The following is a 13,403-nucleotide window of genomic DNA, read 5'->3' as shown; positions in this document are numbered from 1 at the left end:
TACTGGTCTTACAGGTATTCTACTTCTATCATTCCTACTGCTTTGTTCAGCCTGGCTTTAAGTAGCTATTCTGTTTATATGTATTTTTATGAAATTCAAGTTTATTGGTTCAGGATATTTCAGAACATCAGAAGGTGATTACCTGTAACTCCAGGTAATTGATGATTGTGTACTTCTGATGCATATACACAGAACTTATTATTGGTAGCTGGACACTTGCTGAGAGGAGTGTTTATCCCAATACTGTAAGTGCACCTGTCTTAAACTTGGAAATTGCCTGGCCTTGTGGCAGAAAAATAAAGTAATCTGCAATTGACTTTAAAAAGATATTATTCCTGCTGCTTTTCAGCTGCAGTACTGATTCCATCCCGTGCTACCAATTAAAATGATGAGGCAAGCACTGAGCCTTCATGGTTTGCAGGTCTCTGCCAGGTGTTCTACAGAGCAGACTTTGGAGAGGGAAAAAACACAGAAGATACAAGAGGCTGAGCAACCCTATCTTGGATCATCTTTATAATGAGGGAATGGGAAGGACCTGCTGGGAAGAAATTTTCTGTCCCGCAGCCTTGCAATTATTATAATCTATCATTGTGAATTGGCAGAAATTAACTGGAGGAAATGAGAAAAGAAAAATGGCTACAGTTCTGTCTGAAATATTAAGTAGTGGCAGAGTAGAGTCAGATGTAGGCAGATGGAATCTGTAGAGGTAATTGTCACTCAGTGCCAAGGCTGCATGGAGCAGATCTGCATTTGTTCAGCTGTGCAGGTAATTAGCAGAAGTGCTCATCTTTTCTGCCCTCTAAACCAATGGCACTGTGCAGATCTATAGGAAGGAAGTTGATGCATTTATGTCACTACTGCAGTTTCTTCACACTGGAAATCAAAAATGTATTTCTTGCTCCTTGAGTTGAATAATTAATTCATAAAGCAGGAAATTGTCTTTCCTGTGTGCCAAACCAGTGTTGTTCAGCTGATTGACTTTATTCCTGAAGTTGTCACCCCTTCATTCATGAGATGGTGAGAATCATTCTGCTGTGGCAATGCATGAATCTGACAGCCAGAATGTTCCTTTGCTGCAAATGTAGAGGGAGGATCCCAAGTTACCCCTGAACAGGACCTCATTGTGCTTCATAATTGTGCTTTACAATTCTGCTCCTAGGCACTGCAGAGCTGTGCTGGTGCTGTTTGATGGACCGCTCTTGCTCTGCATGTTCCCCTCCAGGCAGCATCTCTTGTAGCACTGTTACTATGCTTAGGAATCTCCCTGTGCATTTTGCTGTAGGTTTGGAGAAGGGAGTGAAGACTCCCCACTGTACCTTTCTTGCTTCATTGGCCAGAGTTGGCATAAGCTTTTACCCACGTGTTTTTTAATAGTGAGGGGAAAAAATACCACCCTGAGGAGAATTTTTTTTCCTCCAGTGGGATGCACCAAAGCTTTTCTCATCCTATACAACTGTAGGCATCGTAAGGATTTAGAGCCATTATTTGTATCTTTTGGAGATAAATAAAATGCCATCATATTCAATAAGACATCAGATCACATAACTTAGATACTTTACACATAGTGCAATTTTCTCTGATATACCATCTAAGTCTTCCAGGGATCAGACTATAAAGCCCATATTTAAATCACTGCTGAGTGCAGACTCACCTGGAGATTTTGCATATGAGGCATGAAAGCAGGAGAAATTAATCAAAGCATATGAAGCCAGGAAGAAATTGGAGATGATGGGAGCAATGGTATTCAGTTCAGCTGCAAGACACATACACAAGTCAGACAGAGGCACCAGTTTCCTGGATTGTTGGCTAGCTGTTTCCTAATGATGCATTAAATCTGAACATTGTCTGCATTTATCATCCAGGGAGAGTTTGGGTATTTTCCTGTCTTACTAATTTAAGGCCACCTTGAACTACCTTCACTCATATGAATTATGTCTGTTAATCCTGATTTTAATAGCATTATGTGCTGTGCAGTGTTATACTTGATACTGTGATTCAGCATACTGTCTCTTAATGATGTGGATCTGATGTAAATTCAGAATTTTAAATACATAATTGACAGGATGGATGCATTTAAAAAAAATATTTGTAGTTACCACTTAGTCGGAATCTGAATTCTCTACTAGACATCCTATTTACTTAGTGTAAGACAGTTTGAATTTCAAATCTTGGAAAAGTTGATAATAATCCCTGCACCCCTAAATGTGGTAGCTGGGGTTTTCTTTCACCAGTGCTGGAAAACTGGGATTTGCTTTGGAGCTGACTGTGAGAAAGGGTTGGGCAGAATAGGCTTTCTAATTATATCAAAATTACCTCAGAGCTATGTGCAGTATAAACTGGAAAATAATTTTCAAAGATTGTGACTTTGCCTTATCTGACAGAGTTCTAAGCACTGCTGTTTTCCAGCAGAGTGAACAGGAATTGCAGCTACTCTGCATCTTGGAAAGTGAGGCTGTGGTGGTGGTACGTCACTGGAGTCCCTGCTACTTTCTTTTTTGCCTGCATTAGGAATAGTGGAATTGCTACTAGGACTTGGAGTATGCTTATGTCAGAGCTTACCCCACTGGGAATTTTCCAAACCACAGCTACTAATTGTATTATAGTATCAGTTGTATAATTTCAGAACATGACACTATAGCAGCTGTGTAACGTTATACAAACCAATCAAAATGAAGGCCATGGCGATCACAAAAGTGAGGACATATCCCCTGATAGGCTCATTGTTTTTTCCGTATCCTTTGGCAAAGAATTCTAGCCCTTTGTAGACGTTGTCCTTGCAAAGAGCCTGGTAAGAAAATCAGCACATAACTCTATTAATCAGCACTTTCTTGCACCAGAAGTCACTGTCTGTGAGTGGCAGCATGCTAGGCTTTTGCTAAACAGAAGTTAAATCTTAGTGCTTCAAGTACATCAACTGTTGTGGCATGTGAACTTTTAAACAAGGTAATAACACAATGTGCTATGTATGATATTGTATCATGGGAAATAGACTTGCAGGCATTTAATGCTTATTCAGTGCTTTAAATGAAAAAGGTAATTAAATAGCTAAATAGAGTCTAAATTGGGAGTAGCTGAAGCATAAGTCAGTGGCTTGATGTAATTTGTACAGCTTATCTCTCCCATGCCCTCTGCTCCCAGTCTGTCCACGTTGCTGCTGCCTGGACAGCTTAAGAGTACACCTGACAGCACCTGAATCTTATGGACCTGAGGGCTCCTGTTGCTCCTGTGCTTACAGGGTAGATTTTTGTAAGAAGACAGAAGTGGTCCTGAAAGTACCCTTGAAGTTATTTATGACAGGCACATGAGTATCCCCTGCTCCTGCAGCAGAGCTGAGCTCTTTCCAAAGGAACATTATCACCCTTGTATGTTGATAAGACCTGTCTTTTTCTGCTGAAAAACATTCTACATATTGTTTTCCCTGCCTCTTCCTGCCAAAGTGTCAGTGTCACTTAAATATACATTACATTTTCCACACTGTTCAACTTTGTCTCTGAAGTAAAACCAAGTATAAGGAAATGGTTACTTTAATTTTACCTGGAAAACTTTGGGTGCGCTGACAAGAGATGCTAGAGCTGATGACAGAGTAGCTGAAAAGATGCCAGCTGTGATGAGAGGACCAAAGCCAGACACCATGCTCATCACCTTTAGGAAAAAAATGAAGGTAAAACGAATAGGCTTGCATTTGGATGCACTTTTTAATGACAAACCCATTCAAGTGCTCTAGGTGTCTCTGCTTTTCATGGTTCAAAATTTAATCTGCTACAAACTGTACTATTATTTCTGGTTTAGTTAAAAGCAATGGAGGCAAAGCCAAATTTTTATTCAAATATGCAGCTGTGTCCTGGGGCAGATGAGTACTCTGAGATTTCCTCACTGCCGTTACTATCTGATTGCTGTAAGTAACAACCTCTACTTGATGAGTAAATAGTCAGCTTGTAGCAGACAAGAAAATGGAAATGACAGGAAAAAGCACCAATGTATGAAATGTGGTTGGAAGTACTTTGTTTGGGTTTTTTTTTCCCTTGACTATTTAATATGGCTAAAAATGAGAGAAAATGCCTGATGGTGCTGACATAACTGCAGTGCTGCAAACAGTAGTGATGGTCACTGTCAGGCCAGGAGCACTGGGCTGGCCTCAGGGACTACTGAAGGGAAAGGGTTGTTGAGAAGCACCAGACAAGGAAACTAAAAGATGGATGAATGTGATTGGTGGTGTGTGGGCAGTGATTCAGGAAAAGAAACTGGTGAATCCTGAAGATTTGTCAGATGCAGTCATACCGTTTTATGGCTCTAGTCTGACAGGGGTAAATGTAAGAAATGAAAGTTTGGCTGGCTGTAGGGAGGTCACTGGTTTTAAGGGGTGCCCTGAGTGTGGGCAGCTGAACTGAGGTGGGAGTAAGGATGGTAAATGATCAAGGAAGGAAGGGAAAGTAGTCTATGAAAGGGACAGCATATCCCTTTCAAGGTGGTTACCCAGCCCTGTCATTTAGCAGAGCCAGCTGGGAAAAAAGCAAGGGACTTTAAAAGCTACAAATGACTTGTTGAAAAGCGCGTGCAGGTGGGTGGTGAATTCTTCTCACTGGCCATGAAGCACAGGGGCTGATCAGAGATCTGGGACCTGTGGTTGTCAGGCTGCAGAACTGCTTTACTTTGATACTTAGCCTAAGCTTTATTTTGAAGAATAAAAATGGCAGACAGTCTCTGGCCTAGGAGAAAGAATCCATTACTTCCCACTTGATTTTTTGCTCTACTATTTTTGGATACTTTTTTAAAGAAGTCAGAACTCTGGTTTTTGTACTGTGACACAACCCTTTAACTGTGACCACAGCACCCCTGAGGTAAAATCACATCCATGTGTCAAGAGCAGTGAGGGGAGTTCCTCATCTAACAGGAGTTCCTGAGGTCTCTCTTAAGTCTGGGCTTTCAGGTTGAAGATGTTACAACATATTCTGCTGCATGGTACTAGTTAAAAGAGGAGATAAAGGCCTTACCAGGGTGTTAGGAAGGCTAGTGATGGGCAGTGTGAAGGTAAATGTGCAATGCAGGGGATTTTTGTCTGTCATCATTCCTATAGTTTACGTTTTTAGATAAAAGTGGTTGTCCCATTGTAGTTTTCTGCAAATAACAGTTTTGCATGTTTGTACTTATGTTTTCAGGTATTGCTTATTATGCTAAAATATGCTAATACATATTATCTCACTAAAACCTGAAAATTATTCATCAGCCCATAATCACATGGCTGACTTGCACATCTGGAAAAATCATAACCGAGGCCACAGGCAGATGATCCATTGCAGCTCATTCCAGGTACAATTGTATCATTGACATTCCCAGTAGCATCTCTTACAACACAGGAGGCTGTGGAAAAAATGATATATTGTTATTTTGCTTCCTTGTTACATTGAAAGAATGTTGTTGCCACACTTTGACTCCTAAATTGCGTGCTTTTTGCACAACTGCTGCCTTAGACTCATCCCAAAGAGCAAGCAGTCATACTATGACTGAGTTTCTCATGGTGTTGTCTTTTTTATTTGCTTATGTCCTGGGCTGACTTTGTATCCTCAATCATCTCTTCTGTTTATGCTGAATATTAAGTTCTGCACCTTCAAGACTGGCTCTGAGAGTGAAGGGGGAGAGAAGAAGCACAGAGTTTCTTTTTGGAAGCTGCACTTGCTCCCCCGCATTCCTTCTCACAGACTGTGTTGTCTGCAGCATGGACAGCAGGACAGAGCTCTCCTTTGCTTTTAGTTAGTTTTTAGATAGCTGAAGCAGAGAAGTTCCCGGTCTGTGGCTTTTCTTTTTCTTGGAACTGTTCAAACCTGCTCTGGATAGAAAACCCAGAAAAACACCAGGAGCTCACACCTGTGGCCCATGGGAGCCTGGGATGTGGCATTTACAGCACAGGAGGGACTGATAAGAGACTGAGCGAGCTGAGCTACACCCCATGAAGTTTTATTGTTTAATATTATTCACTTTTTATGCCTGTGAATACTTTGCTTGTTAAATTAATGGGTTTTTTTTTTCCAGTTTTCTCCAAGGAAATCATTTCCCAAACCAGCTGGGAGAGGGGCCACTTAAATCTGTGTTCTGGAGGGACCCCTTTGGAAGTTTCCTCCCAAATTTGCCCTAAACCAGGACACCAACAGAAGTGAGAAGAAACATATGAAGCTGGAGCGTTGATATCAATATCTTTAGTGGCCAAAATGTAAGTTTATATTGTATCTTTAAATTTGTCCAAAACATTAAGAGTCCCAAAATACCCATTGGCTGTTTAGGAAACTAACATGCAAATGTGGAAAAACGAAATAAAAAAAGAAAAATTACACTAAGAAATGCAGAGCTCTGAAGCTGAAATACAGCTACTGCTTGTGAAAGCAGAGCAATGTTCTCAAATAACAACAATTTATAATGTAAAGTGAATTTATAAAAGAAAGTGAAGAATGTCTGCTTCAGTTTTAATTGCAGGGTGAAATTTGATCCAAATAGTGCAATAACTTGAGCTGAGGCTTGAGTCAAGTATTCTGCCTTATGCATAAAGTTCAAGAACCACAGAAGTTAAGAAGACCTGAGAGTCATCTCCCAGAAAAGGGAGTTCTCTGCAGGGCTTTCTTGTGATATTGAGGTATTTACTCATAAGTCTGTTGCTTATAACTCTTTCTTACAATACTATTAAATAGAAATGGATTTTTTTTTGACTAGAGATTTATTTTATGCTTGTAATGAGAATTTAACTGCATAATCCTCCAACAGAGTTCATGGCTTCAGTACAGGCCTCTTTTTCACTCATGCCCATTTTGTTACCTCACGGCCCACTGCTGTAGAACATGTAGTTGTGTAGTTCCTTTGAGACAGGCAACTAATTTCTGTCTTGGACTTATAATGTACAAAATGTGTGTGTTACCCTGTTCCTGTGATTCTCATGAGTGTTCAGTAAGAAGACATGCAGAAGCCAGGTGAAATTTCAATGTGAACCAGGAACAAAAGATCAGCAGATTGATCGGAGGTTCCTTTGATCTTTACTATGCTTATGGATACTATATGCTGGTGGTCTTTGTCACTGAATCTTATGCAAAAATAACCATACAAGTTACCTGAAGGTCCAGCTGCCAAATGGGGACTTTGTTTCCAGTTATTGCTGCTTTTTTTAAACCACTGTTTTGACATAGAGTAAAACCAAAACTACTGTCTCTCTACGTAATAAACTCGTGGCATGAAAAAGCAGTGAGGCTAATAATTCATTTGCATGCCAAGCTTTCAAACTTAATTATACAAGTGGAGCAGAGGTTCTGTACTTACCTGCACATATTGCAACAGCAATGTAAGCAATTGTGGTGATCAGAATGGCCAGCATTGTTCCCTGGGGTATGGCACTTTGTGGGTCCTTAAACAAAGCAGTGACACGAGAAACACTGTGAGTTTGTGTGCTGCAGCCTGATTACATTTGCATGCTGGGAGTTCTGCCACACTGTGGTATGAAGATACCCCAGAGAGCAGATTTTTATCACTCTGACCTGAGCCAACATTTCTGGTCCCAGCATGCAGGCACAGCAGTGCTCCCATGATGCAGCACTCCTACCCTGCACATAGGAAGGATATTCTGCAGGAGCAGAGCTCACGTTTATAGCAAAAGAAGTGTCCTGAGGTCTGCGTTTCTTGAGCTCCAAACTCTCTTTACATTGCAATTGTCTTTATTTTAATGTTTAATGATGTAGTGGGTAAATTGTTACTGAACTATCAGACCCTTGTGGATGACAAGATGGGACCATTTTTGGTTAATTGGTAAGACAGGTGTAGTCACCCTGTACAGAATCCGGTACTTCTGTGCTTTGCAACCAGTAATTGTTAGTTGGGTCTTCAAAACAGCTGCTTTCTTTCACTGTATTGGCTTAATTTAGGTAATTTAATGAGGCTGCATTATAATGCTTACAGACTGGCTCACAACAGTATCAGCTTTGATAATGCAACTGTAAGTAAGAGTCCAAAGATCTGTAGTGTACATTTTAAAGGGATTTTAATGCTCGGCAATCTTACAATTTAGTCTGTTTGTTTATGCTAGGAGGAATTTTTAAATGAATTTTCTTCTTAAGTTGGTTTAGCATTTTTTTTTTTTAAATCAAAGGTTTGTTGAATGCATTTGAAGTCACAGACTCTTGTTGCAGGGTAAAACACCAAATACAAATTTGGAATTTATTGTGAAACATACATGAATTGCGTAACTGGATTAGTAATTAATATAATTTTTAAACAAGGTAAGGATTTATGGAGCTGAAAAATAATTGTGGAGTTACTTCTGCTGCATAAGAGGCTTTGCACTCAGACCACGGTGACTTTATGCAGTTCTGATGTACATGTTTTAGGTAATTGTTTTTGTAGAATCTTGTGGTTATCTTAAACTCTGTAACGTTACAGAGGTTAAAGCTTCTTACAACTTAACAACTTTAATGTTTTATGTTTTTAAAGTTTAAACCCATATTTACTATGCTGTTAGCACTTCAGGGGCTAAACCCCACTGAAGTCAGTAGGAAGTTGCTAGGCTGCTGTCCCTATAAGTAGGCTCTGGAGTAGGACACAACTTGAGTGTGTAGTGGCTGCAGGAGCACGGACAAAGGTGTTTGCAACAAATTCTAAAGAAAGTTTGGTAAATTTTACACTTTTTAAACACTCCTTAGCTTGTATTTTAGATTCTGGAGAGGCTGGTTAATTTAATTAGACTTGTCTCATGCATCTAAACATGCTCAGTGGGGAATCTGCTGCCTGGAGGACTTGATTACAGAAGTCCACTTATTGTGAGACTGAAACGACTGCAGAGATCCAACAGGGGAACTGCTTCCCTAGGTCTGCTCGGACTGTTTCAAACAGCTGATGAAAGAAATGCTGCTGCTTTGGGAGTCTGCCATGCAGACAGAGCACCATATATGGCAAAAGAATTATTTTTGTTTGATAAAAGGATGGAGGTTGTGTGAGGCTGGTGCAGTCTCACTGGGCAGAAGTACAATGGTTTTTGTTTTTTTAATTAAAAATGGAATGTCATTGACGCTATCAGTGGCTCGGTTTCTACGTATTTTCTCTGTGCTTGGCTTGAAAAGCAGTCCTCTGAAAACAAAGGAGCTGAGGCATGCAGCTCAGGGTGAGGAAGGGAAAAAGAATTGGCTCTCAGGGGTGGTGGGATCTGGTGAACTTGTGACTGCTGTGCCAGTACAGAAATAGAAGACCTTTGGTTGAATCCTTTAAGGTCTGCAAGGCAATGGATTTATAGGATAAGGCCAAATAACTTCATTTGACATGGTGGAGTCATCAAGCTGTGAGCCATGTCTTGGTGACTTTTATTTATTTTTTTATTTTGGTTGGTTTTTTGAGTGTTTTTGTCATGAAAACTAGAGAGCATTCAAAACTAAATTCCTGCCTTTAATTTATCTGTATGTTTAGATACTGGAAATTCCATCTCCTATAACTGCTACACTGCAAGAGGAGAATGGAGAACTGACATCTCCACTGATTCTTGTGAGTACAAACATGAGCTTTCCAGGTATGCTTTTTGGGATGATGTTTGGACTGATGTTTACAAAAGATGAGCTCCAAGAGATACACATGTAATTTCTCTTGTAGCATGTGTTGCTAATGGACTCTTAATGATATATTATTACAGGTTATTGAAACATGCTTTTAAATTATATAGCAACCCAAATCTAGCTACAGTAATTTCTGTAAATACCCATAATGCGTTACAAGAGGATTTGTGAATTGATGTTTTTAAACAATAAAGCAGGTACTTAAAAGAGGGAGCCTTGCTTCCCAAATTAAGACATGATTTAAAACTGAATAGAGTGTTGATTCATGATTGGTTTTCTTGTTATTTTTCCAACCTGTGGCTAATATTATGAAGTTCATGAAATACATACTTTCAGATCTCCTGAAATATTGGCTCCTGCAAGAATGCCAGTGGCAGCTGGGAAAAAAATGGCAAACACCGAAAAAAATCCTTCTCCACTTCTGAAATCTGGTCCAAAGTTTTCTGCAAATATTGATGCTGAAAATAGAGTAAGAATGAAATATCACAACAGGATTTGATTCCAAAGTTACTTAATGAAGGAGGTGAGTAAGCCAGTCTTTCAGATCTGTACAACTGGGTTTGAATCTGTCTCACATCACAAGCAAAGTGAATTTGATTTCCTTAGTCTGCTTCCCAGAAGGATGTGCTTGTCTGCATCTCAGAGCTACAGATCCATGTTGAAGTGACAGAAGTGTCACTGCAGCACTTGCTCTTAGCTTTGTGTTAAAGTTTGCCTGTGCTCTACTGATGTATAAATGACTCAAGCTGCATCTTACTGTGCTGTCAGCTGCAGCAGCAGAGACAGATTCAAAATTAGAGATTAAATCCATTCCCTTTGTTTGCAAGCTGACTTAAACTTGGGCAGAAGATTCTGATCTTGTGACATTTTTCAGTGGAATCCTTAGCTTACTATTAAGTCAAAAGAATGCAGACATAATTTTATGATAGATAGCAAGGTTGCTTACCTTGATAATTAAAAAAGCCTCTTGCCTTCTTCTCAGTGTTGGTAGGAATGACTGTCCCAATAAAGAAATTTGCAATGGCAACAAGGAGAACAATTAGAAGAATAACTTGAGCCTATTAATAGAAACAAAGAGATCATCCTGTTGTTTTTAACTTTGTTGCTGTGGAGATGGCTATATAGTAAGTTATTTGTATCTGTTCCCTATAAGAGGTTATTAATTTCTATAGTTTTTGAAAATACCAGGAGTCAAGATAGCTGAATCAGCTAATGACAACAGCAGATGCCTTTTACTAAGGGAGTAATGAAATACAGAGTTATAATTTAATTTTAGGTTAGCTTCCTTACAAGAAAAGGCAAAATCGAACAGCTAATGCATTAGTATCAAGCATAAGACATTTTTATATTATTATATATATTTTTTTTTTTTTTAGTTGTAGGGGGTTGTCACTTCAAAGCTTATAATATCAAATTGTTTTCTGATCTCTTTTACAAGTTGTTCTAGTCTCCATCACAGCAACAACAAGGGTACTGTTGAACCTGATTTCTTGACCTGATTTCAATATTCCACTCTCTAAAGTATTTCCATTTGAATTTGCATTCTGACCTTTTTTACAGGTGAAGGAATAGTAGAAATCATTAGAGATTAAAGAATGGGTAACAAATAGAGCTCTTCTGCTGAGTAGGGCTTGAGAGAGTACAGTGATAACACCATATTTTTTTTGCTACTGTTTATTCTATCAAGCTGCATCAAAAATAAGGACAAAAGGGGTACACAGCCAAGGCTCTAAATGATGCCATGAATTATAAAAATGAATATAACTGAGTTGTCTGCAAAACCCAAACTTACTCTTTGCTTTTAAATCTATGTTCAAGGAAGAGTTTACAGTAATTTTGCTTTCATTGAGTGTAATGATTAAACTGCTATTGCTTTTAGAAAGATTAAGCATAAACTGAAACTGAGTGCTTCTGAAAATTCCATCTGTTGAATAGCATTCCTAACACACTAATACTGTAAAGCAGGTTAATATACTGCTTGGTTTTATGTTCTTTTAAAAGTTTACCTTTGCTTCCCATTCCATGCCAGCAACAGAGATGCCAAGAAGACACACCACAGTGATGGTCCCTATGATTCTGATGTCGTTGGACTCATCTACCATCAGTGTATCACTCTCCTGAAAGTGGTTAGAAATGTTAGAAATGAGAACCAGCCTTTCTCTGCTCTGCTGGTGGGATCAAGTAACAAGGTGAAATAGAAAGCAGTAAGCTGTCAAAGTTTCAGAGCTTTGTGAGACCAAGTGTTTGAATGTCATGTTCCAGCTGGCTTTTTGCAGTTGGGGTTATTTGGCTAATAGGATGTCTGTTCCTATTCTGATTTTGAGATTCTTGTCAAGAAATGTATGAAATATATTCAAAAGGTAGTAGTAATGAAGAAGCACTCTGTGGCATATTTAGACAGACCAGCTTCTTCCCTGCTAAAGATGCCCCTCAAGCCTTAACAAAATCATATCACTACTTATGCAAATACATTATATAAAACAAACACCACCATCACCACTCCCCCAAAAAAAGAAAAGCCACACAAAACAAAACCAAGCCAATCTCATAATATACATGAAACATCTGTATTTACCTTAAGAAGTTCTACAACTGTTTCAGCAAATCCAACTACATACATGGCAACTGCCACTGCATTCGCAAATGCAAAGATAAGTCCTATAGATCCACCAAACTCTGGGCCCAGACTTCTTGAGATAAGATAATATGCTCCACCTGCAGACAAATTATTATTTCAGCACAACTAAATACTCAGCTTTTGCTTTGTTTTCCCCCCCACATAACTGTTACTGGAGAAATCTGTGCTTTTAATCTCACAAATATAATCAATCTTTGCCCTACGTTAATAGGGGACACTGCAAAAAAGCAATGTGCTTTATACTGGTTCTGCCTTCAGGCTTTTCAGTATGCCTTTCTATTCCAGAAATCTTTTTAATGCATATTAGCATGCAAAAGTGGTCCTTGTTATAATTATTCATGACGCATGATATAGTAACACAAAGGAAGAGAGAACTTCACTTCCAAAAAGGTTCTAACTTACATGGATCTGTCCCAATGTTAACATGAAAGGTCATGTTCTGTGGTACGTTGTTTAAGTTCCTGAATCATAGTGATGCAGTGAATCTTTAATGTTTTTTGCAATTAATCTATACACATTTCAGTTTGCTGTTGATCCACTGGGAGAAATTACTGCAAATATACATATTACTTCTTTGCTTATAAGACAGTTATCTCAATTCCACTTATTTTTCTAATGCAAATCTACAGATTTTTGTATATTTCATGAAATCATATTCACTTACCTCCTCTTACTACTCCATTAGTGCAAATGGCAGACATGGAGATACCTGTCAATGTTGTTACTACTACACTCAGAGCAATAACTATGATTCCAAGACCTGAAAGATCCGAAAAAGAAAGTATATGCAAGTGTGTTCCAGTACCTGTTCTGCTTTAGGGACGTAGTAAGAACTTTCCATTTTCCACAGGGCTTAGACCAGACCAGTTAAAACTGAAAGGCTCTGAAATGCACCAAAACTTTGTTTCACAAAATACCTGATATGGAGTTTTACAGCCAAATTATTTGCCTGTCTTCCAAGGAGAGGCTGAAATTTAAGGAGTGTTAAAAAGAAGGCATTAAACTGAAGATATCCACTCATCTGCATCAGTCTTCAAAATGACAGGAAGAGGTGTCTCATGCTCAGTTTGTTGAAGAATGTCCAACCTGGAATGCTCTGAATAGGAAAGACCAGCTGAAAGGTGAAAGAACTCCATGAAAAGCCAGAACCATCCCTTGCTCAGCAGTTGGCAGGAACATCTGAAATGTACTTCTCA

The 13,403-nt window shown here is 39.0% G+C and overlaps 1 protein-coding gene and 1 long non-coding RNA gene across 3 annotated transcripts in view; one reads left to right on the top strand and one right to left on the bottom strand.

Moving 5' to 3' along the window:
- SLC12A1 (solute carrier family 12 member 1) overlaps positions 1–13,403 on the bottom strand; it is a 45,403-nt gene that overhangs the window by 22,011 nt on the left and 9,989 nt on the right. The window contains exons 4-13 of one of the 2 annotated variants that reach the window (XM_053988177.1): positions 12,872–12,967; positions 12,145–12,284; positions 11,576–11,686; positions 10,516–10,627; positions 9,900–10,027; positions 7,297–7,381; positions 5,207–5,358; positions 3,535–3,642; positions 2,662–2,785; positions 1,652–1,753 (exon numbers count right to left, since the gene is read on the bottom strand). In XM_053988177.1, coding sequence (XP_053844152.1) covers positions 1,652–1,753; positions 2,662–2,785; positions 3,535–3,642; positions 5,207–5,358; positions 7,297–7,381; positions 9,900–10,027; positions 10,516–10,627; positions 11,576–11,686; positions 12,145–12,284; positions 12,872–12,967 — 1,158 coding nt within the window. The remainder of the gene's footprint in view (positions 1–1,651; positions 1,754–2,661; positions 2,786–3,534; positions 3,643–5,206; positions 5,359–7,296; positions 7,382–9,899; positions 10,028–10,515; positions 10,628–11,575; positions 11,687–12,144; positions 12,285–12,871; positions 12,968–13,403) is intronic. The other variant, XM_053988176.1, reaches the window with a different exon arrangement.
- Positions 9,427–13,309, top strand: LOC128813247 (uncharacterized). Its single transcript, XR_008438974.1, has 4 exons — positions 9,427–9,501; positions 9,906–10,092; positions 11,599–11,758; positions 13,058–13,309. It is a non-coding gene; the product is annotated as an uncharacterized LOC128813247 (long non-coding RNA).

This window comes from Vidua macroura, chromosome 12 (genome assembly GCF_024509145.1).
Source record: "Vidua macroura isolate BioBank_ID:100142 chromosome 12, ASM2450914v1, whole genome shotgun sequence".
NCBI classification, from domain to species: Eukaryota; Metazoa; Chordata; class Aves; order Passeriformes; family Viduidae; genus Vidua; species Vidua macroura.
This window is presented reverse-complemented; position numbering and strand designations above follow the sequence as displayed.